Here is a 14,422-nt window from a genome sequence, read left to right on the forward strand (position 1 = left end):
CGAATCAGGACAATCATCTATGGGCAACAAGAGAAGGCAGGGGAGGCATGTCACCTGTTCCATGACATAGGAAGAGCTGAAAACGCCGCTGCTGCTGCTGGAGCTGGTGGAGGAGTCTGCAGAGCCCCCCGAGGGTGTGCCACTCCCAGATGTCTTCACTGTGAGAGCCTGTTCCTCAGAAAAGCCCAGTTGATGGAGCAGCTTCTGATCCTTATTCACTGTGAGCTACAAGACATTGGTCTCTAATCATCTGGGGGAAATACAGTACTGACATACAAGATGAGAGAACCAGAAATTTCTTATTTCAACCTACCAGACTATCATTTGCAAATATCTGTATGTTATCCACAGGAGAATTCAACTGCTTTGCTATCTTCCACCTGACACTGCCTATGGTTTCGTTACTATGAGCCTGAAAAATAGAATTAAAGACACTGAGGTGAGAGAAGGTAGGTGAAGTTCCTGTTCACAAGAATTTATAGCCAGCATCATGTGGCACTAAATGATCAAAACTTTTTTATGATATTAAAAAAATACTTGACGTAGTTGAATGCATCTCTTGATCCAACAAATATTTCTTAAACATTTACTATGTGCCAGCTCTACGATAAATGCTGGGGATACAATGAATAACAAATTTCTTATCCTCAAGGAATGCACAATCCAATGGGGGAAAGCTGTTTAAAAAAACCAGAGAAATAAAGGGGACTGTCAAATTCCTCCTAAGATACAGACAGGGCCTTGATACCTAAACCAACGAGAGTGAGAACAAAGAAACAAAGAGAACTCTAGCTCAGCACCACTAAGGACACTTCATGCAGAAATGGAAATGAATGTTAGCAAGGAGCCTACAAGCAACACGTCAAACGAGTCACCACGTAACGACGAAAAGCCATGCCTAAGATACTTGATTTTGTACAAATGTGAGGTCACCACAAATTGCCAAACCGTTTGATTTTTTTCACACACACATAATGCTGCCCACTCCTCATGCTGCTTCTATGTGTCCAATGACCATTTCCTTCTCAGTCTTGTTTCCTGGTTCTTCATTCCCCTACAAGGACTGGTTCAGAGCCCATCTCCACTTTCCCCTCACCAGCCCCAATGCATTCCATAATCATCCCCACACAGATGAGATCCTGGTCTACAGAGCAAATCCTAGATTCTGCAGTTAAAGTCACTCATTGCTAACTGCTTCTTGAACACTGGGAACCAGCTGTCCCGTAGCTGCTGCCAATTCGCTGCTTCCTCCAAGCCATCTCAGCATGCCAGCTTCTCTAGTCCCAAACAGGGCCCCATTCTCCATCCTTCCAGTTACCCAGGCTCACAGATACAGCAAAATCCCTGACTTCTCATCCACGGGACCATCTCCAGTATATGTCACCTTCTCTACTCATCCTTGTATAATGCTGGCTTAGGACCTCATCACTACTCACCTGAACATAACTGTTTCCCTGTCTCCACAGCATCTCAAGATGCCAAGATGATTCCCCTCAAGTGTAGTCTGACCATGTGGCACCTGCTCACCAAGCTCCAGGGGCTCCCTATTACACTACAATCTACTTGAACACAGCCTGTCACCTCCAAGTTCCCACACTTGGCATGAGCCGTGCCCCGCTCCCTCAGCTTCCGAGCCACCTCGTGCAGGCAGGAGGTCTTTCCCAGGTCACTCACCCACCAACACTCCCCTTTTCCAGGCTGAGCTATTTGGTCTCCTCCCTTAGAACTTTGCTACCTTGTCCGCACAGCTCTTAGAATAGTGCTAGTACACAAGTGTTCGGTGTTTGACTGACAGCATTGCACAGACTATTCTCACGCTGTGCTTACTATTACATGGTTCTCTAAAGGGATGCTTCACAGGTGAAATCATTAGACTATGCAAAAGGCTTCCTTATTTTTGACAATATCGAAGATGTGAAAAATTAACCGATGATTCATCTGAACAATACACCAACAAAACTTTTCTGAACTTAAAAACCTGCATTAAACAGCATGCTCAGTTGTCCTATCACATACATGTCTAGTTCACTTGGGTCCAATTATATAATGTCAGCTTTCCCACCTGTTGTTTTAAAAAACTAACTAAGCTGACAAAACACACCGAATATTGCCTGCTGATGAAAGAAAACCTTAAGAATTATATATTAGACAGAAATGAATCATTACTGTAGTAGGGAGTGATCATTCAGCAGAACTTCAATATAGTGCCTTTCAAAAAATAATTTTTAAACATTTTTATTTAAGGTTCTGACTTCCAAGCTCTACCCTTCCCTCTCTTCCCCCTCCCTGAGATGACAAGCACTCAGATATAGGTTATACATGTGCAATTACATCAGACATTTCCATATTAGTCATTTTGTACAGGAAGACTTGAATAAAAGGAAAACAAGTGAAAACCAGCCTGCTTCTGCCTGTACTCAGTGTTGCTGTTACTGCGTACAACATCCTTCTTGTTCTGTTCACTTCACTTCGTATCAGGCTAGGTAAGTCTCCCTAGGTTTTTCTGATATCCGCCTGCTTGCCATTTCTTATAACACAATAATATTCCATTACAGTCATAAGCCAAAGCTTATTTAGCCATCTTCCAGAGGATGGGTATTCCTCTGATTTCCAACTCTTAGCCACCACAAAAAGAGCTGCTCTATGTATTCTCATACAAATAGATTCTTTTCCCTTTTTTGGAATATAAGATATAGGACACAGACCTAGCAGGGGTACTGCTGGATCAAAGGGTACACACAGTTTTATGGTCCTTTGAGCATAGTTCCAAATTGTTCTCCAGAATGGTTGGATCAGTTCACAACTCTACCAACAGTGCATTAATGTTCCAATTTTCCCATATTCCCTCCAGCATTTGTCATTTTTCTTTTCTGTCATATTAGCCAACCTGACAGTTGTGAGGTAGTAACTCAGAGTTGTTTTAATATACATTTCTCTAATAAGTAGTGATTTAGAGCATTTTTTCACATGACTATAGATGGTTTTGATTTCTTTAGTTGCCTGTTTATACCCTTTGACCATCTATCATTTGGAGAATGACTTCTATTTTTATAGATTTGATTCAGTCCTCTATATAAAACAGTTTCTTTTTTGAAGGAATAAGCTTGAAATCTGATTCACAAATAGAACAGAAGCGTATTGTCTTGGTTTAATAGACTTTCCTTTTAACTCAGTTTTTCATTCTGGCTAGAAGCCTAGAAGTTATAACTCTAGTTGAATAATTCAGAATCAATTAAAAAGTATTTACTGGGGAAAAAACAAACAAGAATTTACTGAATGATTACAATAGGTCAGTTACCCTGTTAAGAGATAGCGATACAGGTACAAAGAAACAATTCCGACCCAGTGGGTGTGATGAGTACATACAACAGCATAAACATCAAGCTGAATAAATTCAAATCTACAGAAAATGGATAAAGGGCTGTTTGGAAGAGAGGGCACTAGTAGCAGAGAGCTAAGGACCATCTAGGACTGTGAGATGCCCAGGGAACACTCAGAGATGGGCAGACAGAGTGTTCTGCATGAGAAGACCGCAGACCAGGGAGGATGGATTCCACAGTGGGGAGGGGGTTGGGGGGCCAGCCTGCAGAAGGCTTTCAAAGCTACAAAGAGAAGGAAGCCACTGGAGTTAGGAGCATCTGTGGGGAGGTCTAAAAGGGGGAAAGACTGAGGCAAAGACTGCGACAATGAAGATGAAAGGTGCCAAGGGCACCTCCCAACCATGCAGCTTGGGAGAAATGCTGATGGGGAAGTGAAATTCAGTGGAGAGGTTCAGGCTCAGATAGGTCAAGGTGGCCTTCACCTGTACAAATATCCTCAACAGACCTAAGGGATCTGATGAGGAGCTGGGGGGAGGCAAAGAGGGAGAGAGACAGAGAAACAAAGATAGGGTGAGAGAAGAGGGAGAGAAAGACAGAGGGCCAGGTAGAAGAGAGGAGAAAAGAACCCAGGACTGAGTCCAAAGTAAAAGATCACCTTGACCTGGCCTGCTGTGGCAGGGGTCTGGGGTCCATGTCTGCCCTGCTGGGGCACTCTCAATCTCCTTCCTTTTCAGCTCCAGGGTAGGCAATTGTAAATTTGAGTCTGGGGCTTTTCACAGAGTCATCTCTGCAACAGGCTAAAAGAAAGTGCTCACGCGCTGACTGAGACAATACCAAAACGTCTTCAGAACTGACAACGCACCTCTACAGTGAAGGTGTCTTTGGTAGATTCGCATGTCACACTGAGGGTCAGAAGGTGTCCATGGAAGGAGGCGCCGTGAGGTAGAATCGTGCGAGGAACAGAATAAAGGTCCTGAAAAAGGCACAAGTGAGAAGACTGAGGGAAATGAGCAGTGCAGGCAGAGAGCACGTCTACGCAGTAAACCACCTTCGCTAACACTGACCTCAATGGTGATCACATAGCGCTCTGCCAGCAGGAGCAACCTCTCAATGATGACAAGTTTAGTAGACCTATAGATTTTTAGGAGGGAAAAGGTTTTTTGGAATGTTAATGATTGCCAACATCAAGTGAGTTAATGCAATTCATTCAAACTGCATCCAAATGGATAAAAGCACCTTGACAGGTATCAGTCAGTGACCCCCGGGAAGGGGATCCACTCAGGTCAGGGCAACAGCCCTTGGGTGGAACGGGCAGAAAAACTCTGCTCCTACCAAATCACACAGCTTCCTTGTGACAGAGAACAGGGACTCTGTCTTTCATAATCTTTTATTATATCGTTTCTTATCACTATAAAGCTGACAGTCATAAGAAATCTGAAGTCAACTACCAGCCTGCAAAGTAGATAACAAAGAACAAGAAACTTAATTCATCCATTTGGCTTATCACAGGTCATTTAAAATTAGCAGGTTATGTTATATCGTGGGATAACAAGGCACTTTTTGAATCAAGTCACATCCGACCTCATCCTTTAAATGCACGGACCTCTAAAATGGAAGGTGGTAGGCTGCTGAGGTCAGCAGGTCTTTGAAAACAAGGTTTTTTAAGGTAGAAAGTTATGGGACCATTAACAGACAGTTCAAAGAAGAGGCACTTCTACCAGATGCCCATGGACTAGAATGCAGCACACCACCCTGACCAATTTCAAAATCCATAATCAGACCAATGATTTGGTCAAGACTGGAAAACACAAGTAAATCGAAGGTCAAATCATGCCACTTGGAATACTCAAAATGAAGGGTATCATGCTTTTCTAGCCCTTGAACTATCAATGAACAAAACTTGTGATTTCAATGATATAGAGATTAATCTTTTCCTTCCCAGAGGGACTCCGAGAAAGGCCTCCACCAGCATCTCACCAGGAAAGGCCAGGCGAGCAGGGAAGTCTATCTAGTCAGTCCTACCAAGATGGAAGGCCTTGGGTGAGGACTCAGTGATGGAGTCCAACTATCCCCTGAGCACAAGCAGAGCCAACTTCCCATACTCAGAAGTATGCTTCCAAAACTTGAGCTTCAAGTCTGCTTCTGCCCAAGAGAATGCTGCCAGTTGCACAGCCTGACCACGGCTCTCCAGTTGATGGCCATGTCCCCAGATCTGTGTTCTCCTCTCTCTTCTGAGGCAGCGGAGGAGGGATAGGCCAGAGGGCAGACCTATGCCATCTCTGTGTAAAATGGCATTTTCTGTACAGGGCTCCCCTCAGAGTTCTGGAGGGCTATGTCCCACCCCCACAATTCTGCATAGTGCTTGGGGAATGTTGACGGCCCATTGTGGCAGAATGCTGGGTGTTCTCCCCAGCAGAGCATGAGCTCACTGCTTGAGCTCACAAGCCCCTAGTATAGCGCTTGGGATGTAGTAGGCACTTAAAACATGAATGCTTATTGACTGATTCATGTTTCAGGTACAAGGGAGGGACTCTAAGCCTGGACATAAATCAGAAATCATTACCCAAGAGTTTCCATACTGGGCTTGAAGTGCAAAAACCTAAAATTAAATTCTGACAGATGCTTACTAGCTGTGTGACCTTGAGTAAGTCATTTCAACTGTCTTCCTCAGTTTCCCCCTCGGCAAAACGAGAATAATAATAGCACCTCCCTCCCAGGACTGCTGTGAGGATCCCAGGAGACAACATCAAGTAAAATCACTTAGCCCAGCGTCGGGCACACAGCAGGTGCTCTACAGATGCTTCTCCTCCTCCCTTCCCCTTTTTATGATGAAAAGCTTCTAACTCTTAGTAACATTTGGCAATGAGAAATCCCATCCTGTAACGAGGTCTGAACATCCACATGCACTTACCTGTATGGAGACTGCACAGACGTTGCTACAGTGGGCATGGCTGTTGCCGTGAGCATCTTGGTTGCTCTAGTCACAGCATGGGTCAAGGTAGGGCCACCAAGCGCTGAGCTGGCTGCCTGCAAGACATTGGGCACCCCACTGAACACCAACTTCTACACCACTGGTTAGTGGTGCTGATGATGTCTGGCATGGCCATGGGCCTGGGCACCACATCTAACTGGCCACTATGCCAGTGGATCAGAGATCCCTGCCTGGGCTAAGAGGGGGGGCAGCAAGGTCTTTAGCACTGCTTCCCCTTGGTATTGGGGATATCCCAATCTTTTCCTTAAGAAAACCAGGGACTAGACAGGTTGGGACTACCAAGACCCACCAAGACTGGGAACACATCTGCAGTACTGTCACTAGTACTGGAGGCCTGCAAAGAGAACTTGCTCTGCCCAAAGCAGAGAAGCCACCACAGACGTGAGACAACGGGGCTCTACTCCCAGCTCTGCTGCTTCCTGTCTCTACATTGTGCTGTCTCTTCCCAGCTCCCTAATCTTGCCCACATAAATCAGATCAGAGAGCCAGCAGATGTGACTGTCAGCTCATCAAAGACTCATCAGTCATCAGAGGCCACCAGGACTGGAGAAGGGCAAACATAATGATTTTCAAGAAAAAGGAAGAGAATGGAATCTACTGCTAAACAAGTGGGGCTGACAGTGACCCCAGGACAAGCCCCAGAGTGGATGGCTGTCTGGAGCCTGGTGACCAATGCAGCAACCATCCAGAGGAAGCATGGTCACAGCCAGTATGACTCCAGCTACAATTAACACAAAAGCAGAGCTCTGACAAGGGCAGATCAGGGGGACGCGAGGGACACCATCTGCCCAGATTCTAACAAAGCCTTTGATGGACTCTGGTGGTTTGTCTGGTAAATATGAAGGGAGGTGGGTTAAACCAAAGTACAGCTGTTTAGCCCTGCCCACTCCTTGCCAAGGCAAACCTGTCCACTTGAACAGGAGCTCTCACTGTGTCCTACCCCACGCTGCACCCCTACTCTATCAGTTATCTTTCTTCTCTCCCTCTCCTACCTTGGGCTCCTTCCTGGCTGCCTACAAAATGCCCAGGACTCCCTCATCCTCAAAAAGCCCTCCCCTGATCCTTCTATCCCCACTATCACCTTGTCTCTCTACTGATCAGAAAAAGCTTGTGACAAGTAGGGCTTTCACTTTCTCTCCTCTCCTTCTCTTACCATCTATCTTCCAGCCTAATCCGTCCATGCAGATCACTCTCTCCAAAGCTCCCAATGATCCCTTGGCGGCCTTTTCTCAATCCTCCTCCTCCACCACCTCTCTGATCACTGTCTTCCAGGACATGCCTGTCCCCTGCCTGCTCTTCCGCTGCTTCTTTTGCTGGATCCCCCTCTAGACAATGACCTCTAACAGTAGACAGACCTTAGGGCTCCACTCCGGACCCTCTCTTCTCTCCTCCTTTTCTATACTACTTCACCTGGTGATCTCCTCAGCTCCCGACTACTTAATGACCACTTCTATGCTAAGGATTCTGAAATCCACACATCCAGCTCTAACCTCTGCTACCTGGGCTTGCATCTCCAACTGCTTTTCAGACACCTCAAACACAACATGTCCAAAACAGAACTCACTATATTTCCTCCCTAAACCTCCCCCCGCCTTCTAATTTCCTCATTACTGCTGAAGGCACCACCATCCTCCCAGTCGCCTAGGCTCACAATCCAGATTCTTCCCTTTCTCTCATACCCAGCCCCATCTAAGCTGTTGCCAAGTCCTGTTGATTTTACCCTCATATACCTCTTTCCCTCCTCTGATGCCCTACCCCAGTTCAGGCTCTCATCACCTCTCATGCCTAGACTACTGAAATAGCTGTTGGTGGGTCTATCTGCCCCAGGGTCTCTCTCCACTCCAATCTATCCTCTACTTGGCTACCAAAGTTGATTTCTTCTGAAGAACAGACCTGACCATGTCATTCTCCTCTTCAATAAATTCCAGTGGCTCCCTATCACTTTAGGATCAAATATAATTTGGTGTTTAAAGCCTTTCATAACCTACCTATACACACATGCACACAACCCTCTCTAGTCTTCTTATACCTTGCTCCCCACTAACACTGACTTCCTTGATGTTCCTTCTCTTGGCTCTGGACGGTCTCCTGAGCCTGGAATACTCTCCTTCCTAGTCCCAACTAAAATCCTATCTTCACAGGAAGCCTTTCCCAACCCTCTTCATTCCGCTGCCTCTCCTCTCTCAATCATTTCCCATTTTTCCTGCATGCAGCTTGCAATTTGTTTGTTTGTGGTCCTCCCCAATGTAAGCTACTTGAGGGTAGTGACTGCCTTTGTGAATGGTGCTGGGCATATAGTAGGGTTTAATAAATGCTTCCTCACTGGTTCAGAGCTGTTGGAGTAGTGAGGCACAAAGAGTAGCTATTAATTGCTTAGATTCAGTTTGGAAGGGGGTCTCCAGGACAGTGCCTCAGAGGAATGGATGAGGTCATGCAACGTCTGATAGATGAGTGAATACATATATAGTACACACACACACACACACACACACACACACACACACACACACACACACACACACACACACACCCACCCACCCCCCACCCCCCAAGGAAGGTATTTGTTTTGTGGCTACCAGGTAGATCAATCAACAGGTTGATCAAGGAAGAAAGCAATTATTCTTGTGCCTACAATGTGCCAGGCACTGAAGAGAGCACTTTAAAGTATTATCTCATTAGATTGGTACAATAGTCCTAGGAGGTAGGAGCTATTGTTAACCCACTGTCCAGCTGAGGAAACTGAGGCAGACAGAGATTAAGTTATATGCTGAGTGTCGCATAGCTCATAAGGGCCCAGGGTCACAATTTAATTCAAGTCTTCTTAACTCCAGGCTTGGCACTTAATCAGTCATGCCAGCTACAAGAGTCAGTCTCATAGTGACCTTTTAACTCGTCCCTTAATCATCAACACATTAGCTATCCATTTCAGATTTGCTTCATTGGCAAATGAGCCCTGATGATAAGGATGGATTCCAAAAGGCACTATCAGCCCAAATTAATGGATTAAATAGAATAAAGATGAATTTTAAATGGAAAAAATGAAAATTAGGTTAAAAAAAGTACAAGATGGGGGAGGGGTGCTAGACAGAGATCTGGGGGTGTTAACGAATAAGGGAAGAGCCAACCCCACTTGTTTTAGGAAGGCCCCTGTTTTGCTTGATTCTCTGTTCTTGTGATGGGTTTTGGTTGTTCTGCTTTCTCAGTAAGGTATAAAGGAAAGTAGAAGGGAGGTCGTTAGGATCTGAAAATAAAATTCCATTAAAAAATAAAATCATCAAGGCAAGAGATCACACCTTCTACTGAGTTGTGCTAAGCTTGAGCACACAACAAATACTCATTAACTGCACCACAGAGACAAGAAGCAAAGATGGCTCTCCTGACAGCACACTGCACTTTATAGGAACCTCTGAGCTTGTGACAGAGAATTGAGCCTGCAGGTTCCTGACCTTAGAAGGGGTTCCTGACATCTGAAGGAAAAGGCCCAGGATTCACTGGTAGACTGCGAGGCAGAATGGGACAAATCACTTGTCCTTGTGGGATTTCAATTTCTTCTCTGTAAGATGGGAGGAAAGGACCTGAGTTCTAAAATTTAGGACAGAGCCAGTGGGAAGAGGTTTAACTCCCAGCCTGTTACTGCCTAGCACATGACCTTGAGGAATTCACTACAGCTCTGAGCCTCAGTCTCCTTAACTATTAAGTTGTCATGATTACCTACCATCTACCTCATCGGAATGTTGCACTGAAAGCACTCTGCAAGTTTTAATGTGCTAGAATGTGTGTGACTGCAGAGTGCAAAATGAGTGGGCGTAAAATGTGTGAAAAGATCCCAGAGGAAGCAGGTACAGGGAGCCCATGCTAACCACCAACCCTTTTGCCAGAGAGGATGTGACCAGACCATAAGCCCAGCTGATTGTGTGGATATGTAAGGCCAGGGGCCAGTCTTTCGGGGGCAGACTCATGTCTCCTACCAAGTCAGATCGGAGGCCAAGAGGCTCCTGGATACTTACCTCTAGTCGTGCGTAGCAATCAGCGATGAACTTCCTGTGCAGTGACACAGAATCCTAGAAGGGCCAGTTAAATGGAAATTAGCACTTTGACAATAAATCAAGGGGAGAAAGTCATGCTTGAGAACCAAATCCACAAAAAAGGAAACAGACCTCCAAGAATGCTGAAGAAGACAAATGGTGCCCGTCCCTAATGCCCCTCCCCCAACAATACCCACCTTCTTTAATCTTGGATTTAGGTTAATATAACTGTAGCTTATGATCAGCTGTATGGCTTCATTAGCTATTTCTTCATCAGGTGACTCCATGGCAATTTTCCAAATAAAGTCCATCCCAATCAACTCCAGCTTCTCTACATACTGTTTAAAAGACAAAAATTAAGTTGCTGTGTGTAAATGTAGAAACAGAAATGAATAAACCCAACAGCCACTAAGTTAACTTCTTTAGTGAGTGTCATGGAAAAAAACACCATCCATCAGCTCTCTGTGCTCTAGACAAAAAGAACACGTACAATCCAATGGAGGCCTGCTGGCAGCCCTAGGGACCTAAGTTAAAAACCTCATTTTAAGTCAGTCTAGCAATTTTAAGGCATAAACATTCTCTCCTGCCGAGATGTCCCTCTAGAGTTCCCCTTTAGCAAAGCTTCTAGTTCCAGGAACTAGATGCAGGATGAGAAGTAAACTTAGCTTCCCTGGGTGAGACCACAGACTTGCCCATCCTCTGAAGAGACTGGGCTACTGATGGGCTGAAGGACAAGCTCTTCTTTCCTCCTCCCTAGGCCCCATGACCCATCCTTCTAGAGACCTCACAGAAGGGAGGAGGCACCTGTTCTGAGAGGCTAACCCCAAACTGTATTTGAACCTTTGATGATCTTTCCTATAAATGATACCTCAAATCCCCCTGAGCTAGAGAATTGTGGCCATAGGCACTAGCTGGCGGAACTGTGTTTCTTTGAACATCTCTCTCTAAGCAAGAAATGGCTAGGACACAGATTACTGTAGTAAACTAGTAAAATCTGTTTCTAGAAGACTTGAGCCTAACAATCAAGAGCACAGTATCAAAAATTTTTCTTTGACAGTCTGAAAGTTCACTGATTGAGTATACATCAACACAAGTACAATTATGAAATTACCATACAATGTACACGATATAAGTATAATAATATAAATGTGTCTCTGTATATAGATTTAAATATCCTGAGTATATATAAACCAAATTTCCTATTTTAATGAATTGGTTATTTAAAGAATAGGACTTAGGAGAAACAGATCTCTCAGTTAAACTATTTTCTTAATAAGTTTGAAAGTTCAATAAAAATGAACAACAAACATTTCACTGCTCAGCCAACACTACATTAATTAATTAAAGATAAAAATCAGACAATGAATGGGTACCCAAAGCCAAGGCCAGTACCATTATAGATTAGAAGCCAGTTAAGCACAGGGCTCAGGTCTGAACCTCTAAGGAACTTCCAACAGATGAAATGCCCTTTTCTCAGAAATGTCAGAAAGTTCAGAAAGAGGTCCTGGGCCTCCTCACCTACACATGAGGGGACCTGCTCAGGGTCCCAGCCAGGCTATTTCAGCAGAGCCTAGACCCAGGGCCACCTCCATATTGGGCCACATGTGACTTGGTTACGCTACATTAATCAGCTACCAGGAATGGATTTACAAAATGAACAAAGACAAAGAAGGCAGCATCCGCTGGGCTCACTATTAGACATGAGAAGTTGTGACATCAAGAATTTGCATCCATCAAATACACTAGGTTTGACTTACTAAATTTTAGCCCCCAAATTCTTAAACAGCCACTTAATTACAATGTTAGATGTGATATCTCAGCTGAAGTTTACTTGGAAAAATAAAAGTGAAACATGATTTGGTCTGAGCAGCAGTTTCCAGTCCAGCTGGACCTCAGAAAGAGCAGCTCCCCCTTGACCAGAACTGGGCACTGAGGCCTGGGCCTGGAGGTCTTCCCCACTCCAGCCCTCCTCCTGTCTGGTTGGCCACAGGCTTTCCCAGCAGGGGGTGGGTGAGACTGTTCAGACAGCTTCCCTGGCAGGGAAGCCTGGCTAGTCTGGCAAAGGCTCCTCCCCTCTTTGGTCACAGCAACAATTCCAAGATATGACTCCATTATATTCTAGCACTGACCAGCTCTCCTGACACCCAAAGTCCACGGCCTTCATTTGTTCTATTACGAGTTTTCTTTACATCTCCAATTCTCCAGTTCTGGGGGAGGTCCCAAATTTATACTAAGTTAGCTGTGTTCCAGAAAGTGCCTCAAAGTCAATGACGACACCAACACCTAGAGATGCCACCCCATCAGAGGCCCAGAACTGAAGGAGAAGGTTTACTACCTAGTTTTCTAGGAGACCAGGATCAGCTCAGGAGGAAGCAGAGCACAAGGGGAGCTGCAGGCCCATATTCACGGACAAGACTGAAAACTAACAACTGGCAATAAGGAGGGAAAGAAAAAATAAAATAGCAGGTCTGGGGCAATCCAGCACAGGGGCATGTCTTAATAAACTAAATGTGAGAGCAACACTCTATTATGGCACATTAAATGATGCTTCACAGCCTCTGTTTTAAGGAAACAAGAAAAGGAGCTAAAGAATTATTTCAGGAAGAGCTACGTTAGAAAGTTTTCGCATTTATTTACAAGCCAACTGCTTTACACAGAAATTTTGGATATCCAGAATGACTCATTCTGGAAGTCTCCAGACTGATTTAAGCACACAGAACAGCCACGGGGTTCCAGAGTGCAAAGAGTGCAGGCCTGAAGTCAGAAAAAGCTGAGTTCAAACCTAACCTCAGACATTTATTAGCTGTGATACTCTGGGCAAATCACTTAGTCTGTATGCATCAACTTCCTCATCTGTAAAATGGAGATAATTAACAGCACCTACCTTGCAAGGCTGCTGTAAGGATGAGGCAAGAAAATATTTGTAAAGTGTTTTACAAAGCACTATGTGAATGCCATAATGATTATGATTATTAGAGTTAATCATCACATATTTGAGGTAAAAAACAGTAGGAAATAATACTGCTGCAAACACATAATGATGTATTTCAACTGAACAACATTTACTAAGTATCTATAGTCTGACAAAATAACCTGACTGAGAGAGCAGGTGCTGTAGACAGGAAGGCCTGGGTGAGAATCCCACCTGTCACTCTGGTTACATGGCCTCTAGTTAGACAGCTGTCTGAGGCTGTAAGAAGCAAAGTAGCTCCTGGTCTGCACTGGCAGAGGGAGCTGGAAGTCCCTGCATGAAGTCATAAATTTAGTTTAAAAAATGCCGAGCACCACGCTAGATGCTCATGGTACAAAAACAAGAGGGAGGGAGGGCACAGCCTGGACACAAACAGAGACTACGAGGAGTCACCGCTTTGGGGAAATCAGGGCAGGAAGGCTGCGGGGTGGGGTGGAGGGTGCAGGAGAAAAGTCAGGACAAAGCAGTGTTGTGAGGGCAATGGGGAAGAGGTCAGGATCAGGATCTGGGGAGAACACGGGCTCTAAGGGGAGAGGTCCAGGAAGGTGCTGGGCCAGTTAAGAGGCAGAACTCTTCAGCCACTTGGGCCTGAGAAGGAAATCCCCTACTTACCAACTGAGTGCCCTGCCGCTTTAATCGATGATCACAAAGATTCACATTTTCAAAGAAAGTCTTAAATAAGCCAAAACCTGTAAGTCAATATAGACACTGGAATGAAGTCTACATTTCATATTAAGTACCATGTGTCATTCAAGTCATAATGAACAAAAGTAAAAAAATAAACCTACACTAAATTTTCAGATTCATCTCTGTCACTTTGTCAATGCGGGGGCCTCTTGTATTGGAGCAAACTATTACCTCCTCACCCTCACGCCGTCCTTAGCTACCGTCCTACTACACCCTGGTACTGAGCCTCTCCTCCTGGTCTGTCCCTGGGACCAGACTCAGGTGTCTGCAGTCTGATGGGCTGTCCCAAGCCTGGACTTTGGACCTAGCCTTGGGAAAGGCTGGCTGGGTCAGATTCTAAAAAGTTCAGTCAATAGCTTTACCTAAAATTTTATTTCAAAGTGTGACAAGTTGTTTTTTCAAGCAGGCCTTAAAACTTTAAAGATAA

General features: G+C 44.8%; 1 protein-coding gene across 2 annotated transcripts in view; it reads right to left on the bottom strand.

Moving 5' to 3' along the window:
- USP24 (ubiquitin specific peptidase 24) overlaps window positions 1-14,422 on the bottom strand; it is a 164,773-nt gene that overhangs the window by 73,213 nt on the left and 77,138 nt on the right. For both annotated transcript variants that reach the window (XM_072649592.1, XM_072649593.1), the window contains exons 21-28: window positions 13,921-13,997; window positions 10,535-10,675; window positions 10,320-10,373; window positions 6,232-6,347; window positions 4,385-4,451; window positions 4,183-4,293; window positions 314-412; window positions 55-225 (exon numbers count right to left, since the gene is read on the bottom strand). In XM_072649592.1, coding sequence (XP_072505693.1) covers window positions 55-225; window positions 314-412; window positions 4,183-4,293; window positions 4,385-4,451; window positions 6,232-6,347; window positions 10,320-10,373; window positions 10,535-10,675; window positions 13,921-13,997 — 836 coding nt within the window. The remainder of the gene's footprint in view (window positions 1-54; window positions 226-313; window positions 413-4,182; window positions 4,294-4,384; window positions 4,452-6,231; window positions 6,348-10,319; window positions 10,374-10,534; window positions 10,676-13,920; window positions 13,998-14,422) is intronic.

Source organism: Notamacropus eugenii, chromosome 2 (assembly GCF_028372415.1).
Source record: "Notamacropus eugenii isolate mMacEug1 chromosome 2, mMacEug1.pri_v2, whole genome shotgun sequence".
Taxonomy (NCBI): Eukaryota; Metazoa; Chordata; class Mammalia; order Diprotodontia; family Macropodidae; genus Notamacropus; species Notamacropus eugenii.